The sequence below is a fragment of the Peromyscus leucopus genome, chromosome 3, assembly GCF_004664715.2.
Source record: "Peromyscus leucopus breed LL Stock chromosome 3, UCI_PerLeu_2.1, whole genome shotgun sequence".
In the NCBI taxonomy this organism is placed as follows: Eukaryota; Metazoa; Chordata; class Mammalia; order Rodentia; family Cricetidae; genus Peromyscus; species Peromyscus leucopus.
The window spans coordinates 53150919-53172428 of NC_051065.1; the positions used below are offsets into that span (position 1 = coordinate 53150919).

The window sequence follows — 21510 nt, forward strand, 5'->3', positions numbered from 1 at the left end:
CTAAGAGAATATGTGTGAATGTTTATCTTCTCCAAAACCCCTCAAACAGAAAAAGTCTAAGCTTCGCTGATGCTTCTAAGCTTCGCTGATGCTGTGACTTACTGCAAACCCTGTCTGCAGCCTTGGGGCTGGTTCCCCAAGGCTTCAATAAGTGCACATGCATGTAGACACCATAGGACAACTTCAAGTGTCATCTCTCACATGCTATACACCCCATCTCCACTTTCAACAGGCTGTCTGACTGGTCTGGAACTTGCCATGGATGGAGACTGGCTGGTCAGTGATCCCAAAGGTCCACCTGTCTCTGCTTCCTGGGTGCTGGGATTACATGTGCCACCTATCCCAGCTCTTTAAAAAACATGGGTGTGGAAATAAAACACAGGTCCTTGTGCTTGTAAGGAAAGGTCTTTACCAACTGAGCTACCTCCATAGCCTAGTTTGTAGTGTTTCTTACTATTTTCCTCCCCTTTTGCAGGACCTTTAGTGACATCCAATTTCCTTCCTCATATTCATAATTTGTTATTTGTCAGTCTTGTTAGGGGTTTGTCAATTGCTCTTTTGTAAAGACCAGTTATTTTACTGATTTTTTCCTGTCAATTTGCTGCTTAAATTTTATTAGTTTCTATTATCTTTATTGTTACTTCTCTTCTTGTTTGGGGGCTTTCCCCCCTCTTCCTTTATAGGTTATTTTCTAAGATTTTAAACTACCTTTATTAATGTGTGTGTGTGTGTGTGTGTGTGTGTGTGTGTGTGTGTGTGTGTGTGTGTAGGCTAGAGGACAACTTGTAGGAGTCAGTTCTCACCGTCTATCATGTGGGCTTCAGGGATGGAACCTAGGTCATTAGGCTTGGTTGCAAGTACCCTTACATTGACCCAGCTCACTGGGACTTCTCTTCTGTTCTCAGGTATTTAACTCTATAAATTTCCATTCAGTACTTCTTTAGCTGCATCCCATAGATTAGATATACTGCAGTTTCATTTTCATAAATTTAAATATAATAGCTTTATGTTCTTTGAGACTAGCTCTAACTCAAATTATTCAGAAGTGTGTTGTTTAGTGTTTTTCAAGTATTTGGTTTTATCTTATATTGTTTTGTTACTTCTAGTTTAATTCTACTGTGATGAGACAATTGCACTTTGTATTGACGATATTGCTTAAATATATTGAGTTTTGTCTTAAGACCTATGTGTGTTCTACATTTGAAAAGAAAGTATGTTGGGTTACTGTTGGGTAGAGTGCTCTATAGTTACCAGTTATTTTTATTTGGAGCTCTTTGATGTCTTTACATATTCTGCATCAGCTACTAGTGTGTGTGTCTGGTTCTCCCTTCCAATGTTGCTTCACATATTTTACAGTCAGTTCGGTAGCACTGTGCATATACTTAAGGTTGCTATGTAGTCTTAGTATGGAGGGTTTTTAATCACTATACAGATTTCTTCTCTGTCTCTGAAACTCTTGTCTGAAATCGGCTTCATCTGAAATTAACTTATCTACTCTTATTTTTTGTCAGTGTTTGAATAATATGTCATCTTTCATCATTTTATTTTTAGCCTGCCTACACTGTCAAATTTGAAAGCATTTCATGTGAACTGCATGCCATTGAACAATGCCTTAAAATCTATTTTGTCAATTTCTTTCATTGTTTTATTTAAACATCTGGGTGTGATGATGTACACCTATTTTCAAAACTTGGGTGGCCAAGGCAGAACTACTTGAACCCACAAGTTCAAACTGATCAAGGAAATATATATAGCAAGACTGAATCTCAAAACCATTTTTAAACTTAAGCTGTTTACACTGAAGTACTACTGATATGTTAGACTCAAGCCTGCTTATTTTTCTTCCAATTTCAATGCCTTGAGTCTTGTCTGTGGCCTATATGTCTTTTCCCCTCCTCTCTGAGTAACGTTAACTTTTTTAAAAAATAGTTCTTTCCTTTCTTTTCCCTCTCTCCCTCCCTTTCTCTTTCTTTGGCAATGTCTTCTCTCTATCTCAGGCTAATCTCAAAAACACACTCTTCCTGCCCTACCCCCTTGTATTCAAGGATTACAGGCATGACCCCCAAACTCAACTATCTGCAGTGGTTTTTTTTTTTTGTTTGTTTGTTTTCAAAACAGGGCTTCTCTGTGTAGTTTTGGTGACTGTCCTGGAACTTGCTCTATAGACCAGGCTGGCCTCGAACTCACAGAGATCCGCCTGGCTCTGCCTCCCCAGTGCTGGGATTAAATGCATGCACCACCACTGCCAGGTTCTACAGTGTTTTTTTTAATGTACCTTTTGAATAGCTTTTTGAAAGGTTTGTATGTACTATGTATGCCGGATATAATTATGTAGTTCTGGTCCGGTGTTTCTTGCGAGCTTGAGGGAAACTCAGAAACCTTCCTCCTTCCTTTGTGTCTGTCTCCTTACTGTCTCACATTTATAACTGCCTTAAGTTTCCTTTACAAACATCAGTGTTACACAATCTTTGCCTTAACAATCAAGTATAATTTAGAAAAAACAATATTTACCTGTATTTCTGCTTATCATTTCTTTTTTCCTGATATTCCTTTTGTAATCTATTTGATAATGGAGAAAATCTTTTGAGGTAGTCTTGTAGTCAAGAGTCTCTGAGGTTTCTTCATCCAATTGCTTACTGATTTCTGTTTTTCACAGGACACAGCCCTTTAGTCTGACGGTTCCTTTTCCACAGCTGACAGCAGGGAGTCACTTCTCCCTGCTCACATGGTTCAGACTGCTCTTCTACAGGAAAGATGTGAATTTCCTTTGGCTGATTTCAATATTGTTTTCTGTAGCCAAAATCTGGTATATCACTAATATCCTCTTAGTGATTTGCTGAGGTTTCTGATTGTGGCTTTAAGAGTTTTTTTTTTTTTTTTTGCCAAATTTCAAGCTTTTCAGCAATTATTTCTTCGAATTCCTTCAGCTCTATCTTATTTCACCTCTGCTTCTGAAATTCTGATAACATGGACAATAGACCCTATTTTAATCATCCTACAAGTTCCTCTATTTAGTCTCTTTCCTCTGTGCTGTTCAGGTTGAATAATTTCTCTCTCTCTCTGTCAATCCTTGGACTCTTTTTTGTCATGCTGCTGTGTCTGTAACTGAGCTTTTTTTTTCTAGTATTGTATTTTTTAGTTTAAAAAGTGTCATTTGGGCATTTTTAAAATTACCTTTCACTTCTCTCCCTTTTCATTCCCTTCTCCTTCCCCTTTTTCCCCCTCTCTTTTCTGTTGTTCTATCCCCCTTTCTCTCTCTTTTCCTCCCCCCATCCTTTCTTGTTTTCCTCTCTGTGCTCTCTCTTAGGCCTCTCCTCTTTCTTCCCTTCCTTCTTTTTCTCCTCTCTCCCTCTTTTTTCTCTTTCCTCTCTGCTCTCTCCATACTATCTTTGGACCCTCTCTCTTCCCCACTAAAGCTTTCTGTTTTCTTTATTTGTTCCAGGTGTGTTTGCTGAAGCATTTTCATCATGACTATTTTAAGATTGAGCCAGAGAATTCTAATTTCACAGACAGCTTTGTATTTTGAAAATACCTTTTAAAAATTAATTTTTAGATCTTTTTTTGTTTTTTTTCTTGAAAATAATTTATAAAGTACATTCTGATCAGTTTTCCCTCCCTTATCTTGTCCCCGATGCTCCCCACCTCCCTACCCATCCAACTCTTTAGAAAACCAACATGCCAACAAAAAGCAAACAAACCAGAATAGAACAAAGCAAAAACAAAATTCCTAGTTCTTAATATGACAATTCATTATTATTACTGATTAAAACATGCATATTTTTCATATTAAAAGGCTCTAGATCTTATTTAAATCTTCTGTTTTTAGTTAGCATTTTGTCACTCTGCACCAGAAAGAGAAGTGGGAGGTAAGATTCCATTATTGAGGATGGTGGTGCACTCCTATAAGCCTAGCACCTGGGAGACTCAGGTAGAAGGATAGCAAGGTAAGGCTAGCCTACGATATACAAGCAGGCCCTTTGTCTCAGAACTAACAAACAAAACAAAATAACATCAAAAATCACCCCATTGTTACTAGATGAATTAGAAGTCCATGTTCCCCACATGGAGTCTGTTGACATCAGAGGTTTCTAACTGCTGTTGGACAAGTATTCTATCTCTTTAATTAGCCTCTGCTGACACTGTGAGGTGGCTTTATTGATGCTGGGCCTTGGTGAAAGTTCCTAACTCTCTAGTATGCTCCCACTGACACTAGCCCAAAGGGGAGGAAAAGAGGAAACTCATTTCTGTCCAGTGGGTATGGAAGTGTAGAGTCCCTATGTGGTTTCCAGTATCTTTTGGGGAAAGGTGACCTTTACAGGCCAGTGTTAAAATTTCTGATTTCCACATGTTCTTCCTTGATACTACTAGGACACAAATGTCTCATTATGCTTCACACGAGTGTAGTCTACACTTGTCACATGGTATCTGCTTACATAGGCTGGCATGGGGTCATTGTTATCTATGGTATTTAGCTGAAGCAGAACGGTTATTGCTTAATGATTTTCTGTTCTGTTAGGCTGCATTTTTTTCTGATCCTTTGGGTGTATAGCCTAGGCTTTTATTGGCATTTTTGTTCACTTGTTTATATTCATGGGTATTTCCAGACTGCTGTCTTCATCAGCTCCAAGTCTTAGATATATGAGTTAAAAAGCAAAACCAGAAATATGCCACTGTGCCATTATCTGACTCTTCAAATTCCCAGCTACTCACCATCTTTTGGAGTAGTCTTATTTTTGTTTTATCTGTAACATCCCAGGGTTTTGACAGGAGGATTAGAAAAAACAGATCAGGGCCATCAAGATGTGAAAAGTCTAGTTATACTCTGATTTACAAAATCCTTCTTAGGAATCTTTACTGCTACATTAAATGGAATACCAAATATGGATTTATTCTTCAGTATCCGTACTCTGATGAGTGTTTGACCAGATGTAAATGTAAGGCCTTACAAACCATCTCAGTACTTATCAACTGTAATCCACCCACGCCCTATTCATTTTGGATTAAGAGTGAACAGACAACCACAATGCTAATACTATAATTATGTGCAGAGTGTCAGAGCTTCCACTTGACACTTCTACAAGCTGTTTTAAGCATTTTAGTCTCTCTGTGCTCAAATGTACATATTCATTTCAAACACAGCTTAGCAAAGTGAGCTCTTGTTTCTTGCTTACCCCTTATGCTCACTTTACTGTGGATTAGGACCTATAGTAACAGTGTGGAATACTGCTGTGCCAGTCAAACCAAGAATATATAGAACAGAGAAAAGACATCCTGAAAGACAGCTCTAAAACAAACAAAAGAAAACAAAACTAAACATACACAAAACCCACAACCAACTTGATAATGTTTAAATATGCAGTGAGAGCCTATCTGCTAAGAATGTTCTTGTTGCTGCTTTCCTATTGTTACTGCTCCTTGCATACCCACAGCAGATACTTCTAGGGCTTTTTGCTGTAGGCACAATTTGATTGTACACCAAGCATAGGGCTTCCAATAGTCTAAGTAACTATGTGACCTCCACCTATTAGCACAGTTGCTAATCATCTTTCTCTAGAATCCAGAACTGGGAATCAGAGATAGTGAGTCACACTTATAAACAAACAATTTACATTTTGTAAGATGCAAATCTGCAATGCGGTGTGGCCACCTTCTACAGAGAGGTATAAACAGAACCTAAAGTGTAAAAGCCCTGGAGGTTTTCTCCTCTCCAGTTCCAGTCCTGGATAATTGCTTTTCTTTTTGTTTCCACAAATCATCTTGAATTCTCTTATAATTCTTCCTTCTTATTATTGTTACAACTGTGTGCTTTTAAATTAATCTATTTTAGATTGGTTTTGTTATTTGTAAACAAAAAGGTCTAGTTGCTATAGTATTTGTCAACACCTTCAGCCTCAGGCCTGTCCACACTGTGGGCATTTCTAGATTTGAAGTATGTAAGGACTCTTTCATTACAACAACTAGAAAATAGTTACCTAGGCCTTTTGCTAACTCTAAGAGTCTAAATTTCTCAGGCTCGTTGTCAATATCTATTGCATTTTGTAATTAGTTTTCCTGATTTGTAGTTTCAAAAAACATTTTGTATGTGTTTATGTTTGCTGCCATATGCATACCCACCATGTGTGTGCAGGTGCCCACAGAGGCCTGAGAGGGTGTTAGATTCCTGGAATTGGAGTTATAGGTAGTTGTGAGCTACCATGTGGGTGCCGGAAGTGTGTGTGGCTCCTCTGCAAGAGCAGCAAGCACTCTAAACTGGTGAGTCATCTCTCCAACCTTCATTTATTATCTTTAAAAAGGATATTATTTTTTATTGCATGTGTATCTGAATGTCTGTGTGGAAATGTGCCTGTGGAGACCAGAAGAAAGTGTTCAATCCTCTGGAGCTGGATTATGGGCAACCGGGAGCCACTATGTGGGTGCTGAGAACTAAACTTCAATCCTCTGCATGAGCAGCATGCCCTCTTGGTCACTTAGCCATTTCTTTAGCTCCCTGATACATACTTTTGCTGATATTATACTCTATACTTTGTTTGCCTGCCTAGATTCACTTTATTTTTTCCTATTTTAGCTGTATTATTGCACTCAATTCCTGTCAAATAGGGCCTTTCCCATCATGACTGCTACAGCATTCCACTAGAAATCACCACCAACTGCCTATTTTTATATCCTCTTGATTTTGATTATACAGTAAAGGAATTAACATCACCAAGAGGAACATTATTCTTCACTAATACCCATTCAGAAATAATCATTCTTGAGGATATGTGCTTCTAGGGTTTTTCTTCTAAATTGTATTTGAATATATATAATGCATACATACATGTAAACATAATCATACCAAATAAAATGGGTATATAACCCATGTTACACACATATATTGTGAACATCATTTCCTATTAATATTTACTTGCAATATTGAAGTACTACATAATATTTCATAATTAATTTAAACAATTTTTTTATTCTTGAACATTTATGTTCTTTAATTTTTAACTCCTATAAATAATACTGAATGAACATTACATATGTCTTATAATTCTTATTTAGTTTTTTCCTTAAAATCAACTTCCCAAAGTAGAATTTGCTTTGTCAAGATGGGTGGTGAGATGGTGGCTCAGGAGCATGTGTGAGGCCCTGGGCACAACCCCAAACCCCACAAAGAGAGTGAGGAAGAAGGGAGAACAACGTGAAGTCAGGAGTTTTCATTTATACTGTTGAAATGCCTTCCAGAAACTACCCACTTGTGTCCCAGTCAGGGAATAGATTCTTCCAATGAACAGCAAAAAATTAAAGGGTGTTTCATCACAGATTTAATATGTAGTTTTCAAATTAGCAAGACTGAACATTTCTAAATGTCTGTTGGCCATAGTACTTCTTTTGTGAATTGCTTGGTTATAATTTTTGCCTATTTTCCCATTTTTAAAATCTCTACAATTTTCCTTAATTTGTAGGCATGTACTTAGGACTTTGGAATCAAAGTTTTTAAGTGTTTAAATCCAAATTCTTCTACCTATTGTGTGGCTTTGAAATAGTTGTTTAATGTCTTTGTATCTTAATCTTGCTATATGTAAAATGTAAGGAACTCAGTTTGTCCTCTGGGGGGTTTTGTATCTGCAGACTCAACCAAGCACATGCTAGAAATATATTTAGAGCTGAGATTAGTTATATCTATGGATGGGGAAACTGTAAATATGAGGCCCTGCTGGTCATAAGTATATAACTTATCTAGTACATGGGAAATATTTTATAAAATGTTGTCAATAATACTATTATATTTGTTATTTTCAGATTTTATTATCTTTACTTTTATTTATGTAGTTTTCCTTTGTGCCTTGGAGATAGTTCTGTTTTTCATCTTTAAAAGAAACAGTCTTATTATTACTTTCTGCTGAGTATCAAATAGTTGAAGTAGCCAAGATTCATTATTTAATCCTCCTCCCCTCCCTTAGGAGCATAAGGTTTTAAAGTATCAGAAAATTGTCAAATCATGCTCTAGTTACATCTTATTTATGTACACCTACTTTATAGATACAAACTAAAGTATTTTATGCAAGTAATAGGTCAAATAATGCCTGATAACTTAATCCTTTACATATCTGGTATGTAATTATGACTTTGGGTTTTGTGATGTAGTGGATGCTATTTTTAAAAGCCTATGTTTGTTTCTAAAGATAATGAACTAACAAGCTGTATAAAACCATATTAAATAGTAAGGAATGGGCTTGGGGGTGAGTTGGAGGTAGAACACTTGCATAGCAAACATAATACGGTCCTGGGTTTGCTCCCCAACAATACATAGCTAAGCAGGATGAACACCATTGACTTACTGATGTTGTTGGAAGTCGGCTCCTGGATTGAATAGGTCTTTGATTTGAGTCGATTTTATGTTTTTAGAGGATTCCACGATGGGGAGTAAATACTGTAATATCTCCTGAGTTTGAGCTATTCTTTTATCCCTGTAGATTCTTTTTTCATCATCTGTCCAGTTTGTCCCAGTCCTCTTGCTTTGAAAAGAGGTGCGTCTTTTTGCTTTCCTTTTCAATTCATGTTGTGACTCTAGGGAGCAACCACAAATATATACATATATATATATCCAGACATGTAAATATATTCATTCAGCAATTTTGTCTTAATCCAAATGCCACACCAGGAGTTTTATCTGTAGGTCTTTGCTATCTAAAATTTATGGTTTAATGACAATGGGTAAAAAATAAGTAAAATACATAGTATGTTAGGTAATAAAGTTTACAGTGTAAAATAAGGCTAGGGAGGGAAATGGAGAATTCTGGGGGGAAGATGATTGACTTACATATTCAAAAAGTATTAAGAGAAGGCCTATCTATGACTCTGACATATCATAGGAGTCATGGATTAAGCCAAATCGGTATCATGGGAAAGAACACTTCAGACAAAGGTAAGTTAAGTGCAAAGGCTCTTACTAAGACAGGAATATGGTAGTATGTGAGGACCCCAATATGACATCAGTGGCTGAAGCAAGTGAATGAAAGGGAAGCTATAAATTCAGGTAGCAGCTTGATTTTGGCAATATAGGACCTCACAGGTCAGTGGTTCTCAACTTTCCTAATGCTGTGACCCTTTTTAATACAGTTCCTCATGTTGTGGTGACCCCCACATTGCTACTTCATAACAGTAATTTTGCTACTGTTATGAGTCATAATGTGAATATGTGATATGCAGGGTATCTGATATGCAACTCCTGTGAAAGGGTCGTTTGACCACCCTCAAAAGGGTTGTAACCCAGAGGCTGAGAACCACTGTCATAGGCCATTGTAAGAACTGTGAGTGTTAATGGGAGGGCTTTGGACAGAGATGTGCCAGTCTGAGATCTGTTTTAATAAGATCATGCTGGCTGTTGAGTTGAGAATGGCATAAACTGGACAAAGGTAGACAAGCAAGGAGATTGCTTGTAGACTCCTGAAGCAATTCAGGTAGTGGAGGTGGTTAAAAGGGTGAGAAGTGGGATGGAGGTCCTGGGTATGTCTGGACTCTCTAAAGAACTGGACTGGGGTAAAAGAATAAGGCAAGAATAGTGTTTGCAAAGCTTCTGATCTGAGGAAAGGGAAGGAGTTAGGGGACACTGTAGAAAGAACATGTTAGAAATCCTTTCTTAACATAGATATGGAAGAAGTGTTAATTGTGATATTAGAGTGCAATAACTTTATCTATCTATCTATCTATCTATCTATCTATCTATCTATCTATCTATCTATCTACTTATTTATTTGAGACAGGGTTTCTCTGTGTAGCCCTGACTCTCCTGGAACTCGCTCTGTAGACCAGGCTGGCCTCAAACTCAGAGATTGACCTGCCTTTGCCTCCCGAGTGCTGGGATTAAAGGTGTGCCCCACCATTGCCCAGTGTAGTAACATTAAAAAAATGTTTATCATACCCTATAGCTTTTAGCCTGTTATTAAAAAATGAATCTCTCCCAAATCAGAGAAAGTAACAAGTTTTGTTAAGTATTTAGAGAATTTGGAATCCCTGTGCACTGTTGATGAGGATGTAAAATGGTGCAGTTAATGTGGAGGATTTATCATGTTTCCAAGTGGATTCCACCAATCCTAAAAGAACTGAAAACATGGCATAAAAGACACATCTGTCCCCACATGTTCATAGCAGCATTATTCGCTAAGTAGGAGCAATCTAAGAGCCCATGAATAGATAATAAAAACACCATTTATCAATATGATAAAATATTGACTTAAATCTTGAAGTCATGGTGCTAAGTAAAATAATAGCCACAAAAAGACAAATACTATATCTGTTTTCTAAATATTTAACTTCGCCCATATGGAATGTCTAGGTACAATAAGCAGAATAATTTCCAGGGACTGAGAGAAGGAAAAACAAAGAGCTATTTAATGTGCATAGTTGCAGTTTTTTAAGATAAAGAGTTTTGAAGATTGTTTGCAGAATAAATGCCAAAGAACTTAACTAACCTGTACCTTTAAAAAAATAGCTGAGAGTAAAATTTAAATTACATACAATTTATCACAATTAAAGTAAAGTCATCATACTTAGGAAGAGAGTGGATAAGACATGGAAGGAAGGCTGCCTATTAGTCTTGCATCTTAAAGAAAGTGGCAATATCATTTATATTATAATATGTAAATTGTTATTCAATAGCATAAGGAAAAGTAAACCACATTTAAAATTAAGTCAAGGAAAGACACTGTGCTTCATTGTTTCTTAAAGTGATTATCCAGTTAGAGATATATACTAGATTATTTGCAGGCAAAATTATAATTTGTAGAATCTGCTTTAAAATACTCCAGGAAAACCATGGTGGGAATACAGATAAAACAAAAAAGCAGGAAGGAAGCTAATAAAGGAGGGTGGTGGGCCCAGTGAGTTCATTATTCTGTACTCTACTTTTATGTTTGAAAAATTCTCTAATGAAGTGTTTTTAAAATAGAACTGTCTATTACCAAAAGGAAAGTAAACAGAATACTAAAGCACTCCCGAAATCCAGTTGATCTGAAAGATAATGACTACAATATCTGTCAATGCTGACAAATGAACTTGTGTATAGAATCTCTAGAAGCCACTATTAGGCTGCTGAACAGTCACTGGACACATACTGTGATATCTATCACTTTGGCTAGTTGGTAATTAAATATGGAAAACATAATCTTTAATTTCATTATGTTGGGTCAAGACTAGAGAGAAACTAAAGCATCAATGAAATTCTATTTTTGATTTGTGTATATATATGTGTGTGTGTGTGTGTGTGTGTGTGTGTGTGTGCACATGTATATGAATATATGTGTGTGGTGCACTCACACATGTATGCATGTGTGGAGGCCAGATGTAGGTTTCTGGTATCTTCTACTGCTCTCCATCTTATTTTTGAGACAAGGTTTTTCACTGAACCTGAAGCTCACTGATTCAGGAAAAATGGCTAACCAGAGAGCTCCAGGGATCTGACTGTCTCTGTGATCCTCTCCTAATCCCCCCTAATCCACGTGCTCAAGTTACAGGTGCTGTCACACTTGGCTTTTTACATGGGTATTGGGAGATCTGAATTCAACTCTTCAAGCTTACCAAATGCTTTACCTACTGAGCCATTTTTCCAGCCCCCAAAATGTGTTTTTATAGGAAAAGTTAGGACACTCATTCAGGTTATAGATAGGTACTTCTAGGGAACTTATGGATGGGAACAAAGGATAATGGATGAGGAAAGATTCCTAATGCATATATAATTCAGCAGGGTCTTAACAGATGAGAACAAGCTAGCTAAGTATAGTAGTGATCTAGATTAAAATATTTCAAACTGTGAATTATATGTAATATGGGGTCATGAAAAGTTTGGCAACAGCATAAGATTTCTGAACATGCAACCACCAAAAATGCATTAAAAATCAGATGCAAAATGAATCTGAGGTGTTTCTGGCACCACCCACCAGTGTTACACTGTGTGACTTCACTGAACTCTTGGTTCTGAACACTGACCATGTGCATGCCAGTATGCCATGTATCACCAACAAACTCTGCCTGAAGCACTTTAGCTCAGATTCAAAACTGTTGTATGTTACAAATTAGTGTACACACAAAGTATTCTGTTCTTACAGAAATAAAATAGTTTAATTATAAAAACTAAGACTTTTAATATTTTCCTATCACCATTCCTCAGCATATAAGTATCTAATATATTTTTGGGTTATATTATGTCAGGTAATAAAACACATTCATATTATTATGCAAATTTGTTTTATTGCTATTATTTGTATGTATCAGATATACACATGTATGTACAGGTGCATGTGTACATGTGTGCATGAATGTGCAGGTAAGAGAACACCTTTGCCTGTCATTCCTCAGGCTCCAACTTTTCTTCTTCTTCCTCCTCCCCCTCCTCCTCTTTTTCCTCCTCCTCTACTTTCACCTTCTGCTCACTCTTTCTCCTCCTCTTCTTCCTCTTCTTCCTCTTCATTTTTGAGACAAGAGTCTTTTGCTGGCTTGAAATTCACCAGGCAGCTAGGCTAGCTGGCTAGTCAGCCCCAGGAATCTGTCTTTTTTTGACTCCTCTACTGGCATTACAAATGTGTACTACCATGCCTGGCTTCTTGGTACCAGCGTTCAAATTAAGGTCCTTTTCCTTGCAAAGCAAATACTTTACTGATTGAGCATTCTCTCCAGACAATGTTTTCTATGGTGATATTTTATTTGTACTGAAATGTGGTGGTATTTTATTTGTATGCTAATAAATAAAGTTTGCCTGGAGATCAGAGGAAATAGCAAGCTGTTTTAAGTAAACACAAAAGTCAGGCAATGGTAGCGCATGCCCTTAATCTGATCACTTGGCAGGCAGGGTCTTTATGTGTTTAAGGCCCTACTAGGGAACAGAGCCAAGCGTGGTGACACAAGCCTTTAATTCTAGTACCAACCATAGAGACATGGTGGTCTGTACAGACAGGAAGTGACAAGGAAGCTGGGCTAAGAGCCAATAAGAGGGCAGAACAGCAAGGCAATAAAAGCCTGAATAGACAGGAAGTTGTGGTATTTTGGAAGTTGCAGAGCTGGTGAGGTAAGGTTGGTTGGTGGCTCTTACTATTTCCCTGATCTCTAAGGCTTTCACCCCTATATTTGGCTCCGTGTTTTTTATTCAATAAGACTGATTAGAAATTCAGCTACAGTTTTCATCTTTAATAAATGGTAAAATCATATGTACATGGAACAATTGTTTTGAAATAAATTTCATTATAATTTATTATGCATAACTTTTGAGTTGTATATCTATTTTATAAACCTTGGATCATGTAAAAGTTTCTCAGGTGAAAGGGGCCATGCATGAATGGAAAGTTTAAGAAGACCTGATCTATATAGAAGACTAACATGGCACATTCAGAACACCACAAATTTGTTTTAGAATGAATGGTTCATATGACAGGTAAGTGTGATAAAGTTGCTCAAAATTAGAAGATTTGTTTGCAACAATAATATTTTCAGCAGCTTCTCTGAAACAGGAATGCTTTGTGATTAGAAAATGATTAATGCATATGTTTGGAAATGAATAACTCAGAACACTGAAAATTTTGTTCAAGGACGTTACATAATCAGTTTACATTTTTTAAATCAAGCTGACAGCTGAAGGATAGGATAGGATAAAAAATGAGATGAGAGTTGTGGGGACAAGTTGGGAAGTAAATTGCTGTGGAATAGAAGATATGTTACTGTGATTGGTTTAATAAAAAGCTAAATGGCCAACAGCTAGGCAGGATTTTTCAGGACAGAGAGAATGCTGGGAAGAAGAGGGTGGAGATGCTGAGAGACGGAGAACAAGCAAGACATGCAGAGGAGAGCTAACAGCCATGAGACATATGGCAGCACATAGATGAATAGAAATAGGATAAGTTATAAGAGCTAGTTAGAAACAAGCCTAAGCTCTCATAATTAATAAGAAGTCTCTGTGTAGCTATTTGGGAGCTGGCAGATAGGACAGAGAAAGACTCACAATAAACAGCGCCCAATGTGGGGGCACATATTTCCACATAAGATCTGAAAAAGCTTAAAAAAAAAAAAAAAAAAGGTTCCAAACACACAAAAATGAAGCCAAACGCAGCTTCCTAGTCCTGTAGTCTCTCATGTAGGCCACAGTACTGAGACACATCTCCTGGCCACTGCCTGAGGGCTTGAGCAGCCAGCATACCATGAGCTAAGCTGCATGGAGGTTTATATTTTGCTCATGCAGACAGAAAAATTTACAGATATGCAGTAAAGCAGATCCAGACAGGAAAAAAATCCACCCCTCTAAACAGGTTACAGTGTGTTTAAAAAATGTGTATAGGTTTAAAAAAAAGAAAAGAAAGGGGGTATAGACAAGTCATATAGAAAATAGTTTACAAATAATAAGATAAAGTCTTTAAAAAAGAAAAATAAAATAATATAAAAAGGACAAGTAAAGACAGAAAATACACAAAGAGTCTGGATCCTGTATGGTGTTATATTGACTTTGAATTTTTTGATTGCTGATGAACAAATAATAGTTGCTGAGAGACACTGGATTATAACAACTACTAAAATAAATCAACCTATATATTTTTAAAATGTCTTAACTTAAAAATGGAATAAATATATGTTACGTTGGGGAAGAGGATATGCTTTTGCTTCCACAGAAAATGAAAGGCTGTGGATTCATTCAAGGTTGATAGAGATCAGACTTCATTGGGGGAGACCCCCTGAAAATCCTGGCTACAGACATAAAGAAATAAACCTAGAAAAACTATAAGACAGGTGATGTATATTTTACCTGCTCAAACATAAAACAAAAAAATCTTTGGCTGACTTGTGTACAATGCACAGTCTATACCTGTGTTAATGTAGAAATGTATATTACCTTTGAAAGTTTATGTGCTTTCAGAGCCAAGAGACCAGACACCAATGAAAATGGGTGGCCCAGGTGATCCTGTCTTCAGAGTGCCTCTGTTGCAGTTTCTTCAGAGTTCTACATCCAGAACAGCTTCAAGGCTGCTGGCTCAAATGGTCCACCTTCACAGATTACTTCAGTCAGACTTCAGATAAGCCCTACATTTTGCCATCACACCAAGCCTAAACAACAGTTAGTTCTCCCAGGACTTGGACATTATCCTAATTTTCTCAGGGTCCCCCAAAGATACCAATGCCCGCAGATACCTGGTAGCAGTCTAGAGAACACAATGACCACATTTCCAAGAGGTGGAATTGGTGATTTTTGCTCATTCAGTGTGTTATGGATGTTTGTCATCTTTTTGGGGAGTTGGTTACAAATTGTTATTGGTCATGGCCAGAAAAAATGAACAAAAGAAATTAGATTCCTGAGTCTCTTTCTGAAGAGAAAAGGGGGGGTGGGATATAGTATAGAAATGATGGGATAAATGGGTAGATTGCTGAGTCTACTTTTGAACAACTATTAACCCCAAATATTTTACTTTGGTATGGATTTTGATATATTGATACAAATTTAAAGTTATTTCTGTTATACTGACTGTATGTTTCTACTCTTGTTTGGGGTATTATACTTATGCAGCTCATTTAAAAATGAAATGTGCCAGGCCGTGGTGGCGCATGCCTTTAATCCCAGCACTCAGGAGGCAGAGCCAGGCGGATCTCTGTGAGTTTGAGGCCAGCCTGGTCTCCAAAGCGAGTTCCAGGAAAGGTGCAAAGCTACACAAAGAAACCCTGTCTCGAACCCCCCCCCCCAAAATTGTAATGTATAATTAAGAAATGTAGGTTAATTGTAGGTCATCTATAATAATCAAACTTGTAGTCATATTAGGTATGTTTTCAAGGTTAAACAGATATATTTAGATAGATGGTCTTCAACCCATTCAAAGACCTACAGAATATGACATTTAAGATGTTTAATAACCTGAGGCTTTTCATGATAATGAGACATATCAGCTTCTGGCAGCACCAAATTACTTCGGAGAAGATGATGGGCATTGAAGAAACTCCATATGGAGTTTGCTTTCACTATAGCAAAATTAGCCATTTGGGGAAGAAACTACTCTTACCTTGACTGCTAGTAGTATGCTGTACAAACTGGACAAGCAGGACACACACACACACACACACACACACACACACACACACACACACGACTGCTGAACTTTGCTGAAATAAAGTAGGACAGTCCTTCAAAATTCCTGCTTCACAGAAAAGTCTGTGAGATATTCTAGGCCCGTAGGCTGAAAATGGGTGCCCCAATGTTGCAGAGGAACTTGGATAACTGTCCAGGCAGCGAGAGGTCTCTGTTGTTTTTGGAAGTGGCTTGCACTGCACTTCCTATTTACTTAGATAATATTATATCCTTCAGGGGTCTTTGATGAAATTGAAGACTAGGTAGTTATAGTTGCAGTTTTCCTTAGTTATGATAGAAAGTAAATTAGGTACAAAACTTTGGACTCATCAAGAAAGGATAGATAATAGAATATTTTATCTAAATTTGCAAAATACTAAGGGACTGGACATTATAAATGTAATTCTTATCTGATAATTGTTCTTATTGTTTATAGTTTTATTCTGTTAGAGTTAAAACACTTTCTTTTTATTTAAAAAAAGTGGGAAATGTTGTGGAATATTTCTTTACACTATGTAAAAACATGTCACGGTGACTGGTTTAATAAAAAGTTAAATAGCTAATAGCTAGGCATGATTTTTGGGACACTGGGAAGAAAAGGCAGAGATGCTGAGAGATGGAGAATAAGCAAGGCATGCAGGAGGAGAGCTAACAGCCATGAGCCATGTGGTAACACATAAATTAATAGATATGGGTTAATTTAAGTTGTAAGTTAAATTAATGTAATGGATAGTTCTATCCTACCCTCCAATTCCCAAATAACCACTCAGAGGCTTAATATTACTTATGAATGCTCAGCCCATAGCTCAGGTTTGTTACTAGCTAACTCTTACATTTTAAGTTAACCCATATTCCTTATTTACACTCTGCCACATGGTGGTACCTTTATTAGCATGGCACATTCATCTCCTGCTCCCTGTGTGTCAGGCTGGTGACTCCTGACCCCACCCTTCTCCTTCCCATCATGCTTAGTTTGGTCACCCCACCTCTACTTCCTGCCTGGCTACTGGCCAATGAGTGTTTTATTAAACCAATTTGAGTGACAAATCTTTACAGTGTACAAGAGAATTATTCCACAGCATATAAGAGCTAGTTAGAAACAAGCCGAAGCTATCAGCCAAGCTTTAATAATTCATAAGATGTCTTTATGTGGTTATTTGGGAGCTGGCAGGTGGGACAGAGAAAGACCAAATATAGTAAATGAAGGAATTCAAGGGACATGGACAAAGAGGATCTGAATTAAAGCAATAGTATGAGGATAGAGTGAATAGACCTGGGAGAATCCTTAGGCATAGGATGAATAAATTTTCATATGTTGATACATAACCAGGGATTCAGAAGATTAGGGTATTACTGAGATAAATGAATGATGGCAATATACTGACTGAGATGTAGAATGCAGGAGGTGAGAGAGAAATTATTAGTATGGTAAGGTAAATAGAAATACTCAGGGACCAGGTTAACAAAATGGAGATGTGCAGCAGACAGTTAAGTATAGAACTGGGGAATGGTTGAGATTGGAGATATACAGTTATAATGGTTGGTTTTTGACTGAAGACATGTACAGAGGACAGTGCTGAGAAGGTAAGTATGAGGGGAGAAGAGAGATAAAGAATAGAAGACTTAATGTTTAGATAGACATAGCATCCTCTATGGGCTCTCTTTCACATATTTCATCAGGTTTAATGAGCAGTCAGAGGAAAAGAAATAAAACAGTAATGACACAGAAAATTTAAAGAGCTCAATGAATCAAGAGAGTCTGCAATATGCTAGAAAGAATTAGGAGTAAAAAAACTAGTGTAGTAAGGACTGATGGCTGTGGATATAATCACATCATTGATATTCCGACACTGGAAACCAGACTGTAGTAGGTTGAGATGTACACACAAGATGATATGAGGATGGGGCTTATTGTTTACTGATCATAAGGAACGTATGAAATAGTTACTAAAACTATACCACTAAGGAAATTGCTCGGCATGGGTTCGGAGCATTCCTTGAAAATTAATCTTAAAAAAGGATATTCATTGACTGATATGAAGTTAATTTTTTTTAATTGTAGGAGTTGAGGACATTTTGCCAGATCACCTCCTGGGTGTGTGTTTGCATGTGTGTACACATGCATGTGTGTGAAATGTGAATTAAAGTCATCTATTAAGAATTAAGAACTCTTTAATCTAGTACGTGGATAGGGAAAGCCAGATAGATTCATCTAGAATTAAAGTTGCTAACCTAAACTGAGTTAGAGAAACAGTTCTAAAGATCTTGATTGCTAAGTTCATTCCAGATATAGTCAAGTTGACAACCAAGAATATCTATCATAGTTGGTGTGCAGGCAATTAAACAATAAAGAATGAATGGAATGTATTAAGAGATTTACATATGATTACAAGAGCTGGAATATAAATTATACCCCTTAAGTTTGGAATTGGGTCAGCATAGGTCCTCTATCTGCCCAGCTCTGCTTATATTTACATGCCTAGATTCTGACTTTCAGTGCCATCTGATGTGACTACAAGCACTGAATAGCCTCCCACCGAGAAGATGAAGAAGAAACTGTCTACCAAAAGAAAACAGTAGGGATTATGGATTTCTATGAGTAACAAACTTGATGGCATTTCTGTTACATATAGTGCAGATGAATCAGATGTAACTCTCATGGGATGATTTTAAAAACCTTTTTCTTGGAGCTGGAGAGATGGCTCAGAGGTTAAGAGCACTGGCTGTTCTTCCACAGGTCATGAGTTCAATTCCCAGAAACCACATGGTGGCTTACAACCATTTATAATGAGATCTGGTGCCCTCTTCTGGTGTGCAGGCAGAATACTGTGTATGTAATAAATAAATAAATACATCTTTAAAAAAATCTTTTTCTTAAGAAAAAGCAACATGACTATTAGTAGAAAATAAAAGAACCCCAGAAACAGTCTACAAATAAACTTTAATTCATAGGTGTGAGGGCTTAAGGCAAGGATAAGTTATTGGCATTTGTAGGTATATTCTTGTGGACTTCCTTTTTAAAAACTTAAGTATTCCCCAATGGAGAGAGGACAAAATGAGAAACCCTTTCTTCAACCCATCGTTCAGCTGCAACCATTTGTTTTCCTTTTTGCTGCTTAGGCCTCACCAATACTTATGATATATCAATGATATTAGAAAATGTAGTTATAGGGTATAAGCAGAAAATATGTGGAAGTGAAATATTCCAAAAAGGAAATGACTTCTGGGTGCCATTACTTATTTCCAGAGCTGGATAAGTAGAAGAGAGGGTAATGCTGGAATACAGTATTTGTGTTGGTCAAGTCTAAAGAAAAGATGTCTTAGACATAAAACTGTTTGCCAGTTTCTGTTATCAATTTACTTCTCCACTCTGCTTTGGTGTGGGAGCCCACAGAGGTTTCCTTGTGAGATCTGACTTTGCTTTACCCAGAAGGGCTGCATAAGGGGATGGATTGACTATGCGTGTGGTTTCAGGTGTTTGGAAGGGTCTGCACTTGGTTGTGCTAGGGGGACTTTTTTGCTCTACCCTTGGCATTCCTTTAAAAAGCCCTTTAGAAGAGACAGAATGGGCTAGTGAATTGGGATCCAGGCCCTCTCGAGGCTATCCTGTGTTTCTATCTGTTTCTTTCCCCTCTATATTTCTATCTAAATCTCTTATCCCTCACTCCTCAAGAGTACCCTGGGGGAAAAAAGTGGGAGTGGGTCTCCCACAAATGGCGCCAGAACAGGGACCCAGGGACTTGGTGAAAGGGGTGTCAAGGGACGTCGCGGGTGTAAGGCATGCCAATAAGGAACTGATAAAGGTGATGGTGCTTTATTCTCAGGAGGGAAGGTTGGGTGGTGGAACGCCAAAGTTGAAAAGTGAGACTGAAGTGTATATTTCTTTCTATCTAGGTTTCTTTCTTTCTCTCTTTTTTAAATCTCTATCTATAAAAATTAAGGAAAAATATAAGGTAGAATATTGGAATATAGTATAGAATATAGAAATATTGGGTAAAGAATATAGTTGAAGGAAAAATTTAGGATAAGATAAGCAACAAGACAGAGAAACTATGCCCTTGATTTTCCAACTATGAAGCTATTAATGCAAAATCCTGGGGAAGAATCAGAAAAATATATCAAAGATGAGAAAAAATGGGCAGAAAAAGATTCCTATGGAAGCTTTTGGCCTGGAGATAGCTTAGAATCAAGCCCTGAGAGGAAGAGAAAGAATTTTTCCCTGAGGTGGTTGTGGATAAAATAAAACTTTTCGCTCCGCTGATGCTGCCATTGTATGAAACATCGTACCATCAGAATTAGTCTCCGTTTGGCCATGAAGCCAAGGAGAACAGAGGTCTTAGGAAAAATCTTATTAATCTCTCTCTAAAAAACTAAAAGCTTTTCAGACCTTTCTTTTCTCAGATTTTTTTTCTCTTTCTGTAAGAGCAAAAATTTAACTCACCTGGAAGTAACATCTATCACAATGAGAAAATCACCTGTAATTGCTCTAAGAAAAAACAAAACACCTCTTGTAATATGGCAAATCCTCTCTGCTAGTCCTGTCTCCCCTTCCAGTCAGTATTTTAAAAAAAAGCAGCTAGGGGTAGAGCATTTGAAGAGGCACAGAGGAGGCGCAGGTATTGCAAGATGCTTGGGTGAGCCATACTGCAGGAGAAGAGTGGGTCCTGAGCCACACACAGCAGGGGCATCAGGGATTCTGCATCCTGGAGGAAGGGACAAGCAGGGACAAAAGAGATCTATTGCGGAGGGGAGGGGAAATCTTTCTTTAAAAGCTGTTGTTTCAAAAACTTTCATTTTCTTTGACTAACCCAGTGAGGTGGAAAAGCAAGCCCCAAGGGGTTTTTGCTTTGGGTACCAAAACATCTGTCTGAGTGTATGCAGATAGACATGACCCACTCTGGGAACAGTGTCAGATGAAAATTCTGATTAGAGAGAAAGGTAACACAAGCATCCCAAAGCAAGCTTAAGGAGAACAGAAACCTCCTGTGGCAAAGAAAAAAAAAAAAAGCTTACTTGATCTTGATTTTTATTTAGTATGAAAACAGACTGTGTGAATGGAGGTTTTCTGCCAGACCCAGAAAGGCAACCTGGGAAATGCAGTTCGAAAAGCAGCTTGGGAACTGTAGTAATAGCATCATGCTATAGAGAAAGGCAGTCTTGGAAATGTAGTTTTTCAGCTCAAAATGGTGATACTGCCCAAAAACTGTTTTTTCAGCTCTAGATGCAGTTTCTTTTCCAAGTGATGTTAGAAAGCTTAGTCTTACCTCCTGAGAACTAAGAACAGGAAAACAGGTTGCCTCTAAGGAGATAATTAATGTGCTAATACTGTTTGTCAACAAGACACTTTGAAATCTTCTAGATTTCAAAACAAGGGAAAATGGCTCTTACACTGGGAAATTGCTTCGGGTGTGGAAAAAAAAAACCCTACAAGATTG

The 21510-nt window shown here is 37.5% G+C and overlaps 2 protein-coding genes across 6 annotated transcripts in view; both read right to left on the reverse strand.

Annotated features, from left to right (window-relative positions):
* The window catches only part of Tmem140 (transmembrane protein 140), a 35145-nt gene extending 26749 nt beyond the window's left edge, over positions 1 to 8396 (reverse strand). The window contains exon 1 of the mRNA XM_028866129.2: positions 8325 to 8396. The gene's annotated coding sequence lies outside the window, so the exon portion shown is untranslated. The remainder of the gene's footprint in view (positions 1 to 8324) is intronic.
* The window catches only part of Agbl3 (ATP/GTP binding protein like 3), an 83700-nt gene that overhangs the window by 8567 nt on the left and 53623 nt on the right, over positions 1 to 21510 (reverse strand). For all 5 annotated transcript variants that reach the window (XM_037203658.1, XM_037203657.1, XM_028866118.2 and 2 more), the window contains one exon: positions 8325 to 8553. In XM_037203658.1, coding sequence (XP_037059553.1) covers positions 8325 to 8553 — 229 coding nt within the window. The remainder of the gene's footprint in view (positions 1 to 8324; positions 8554 to 21510) is intronic.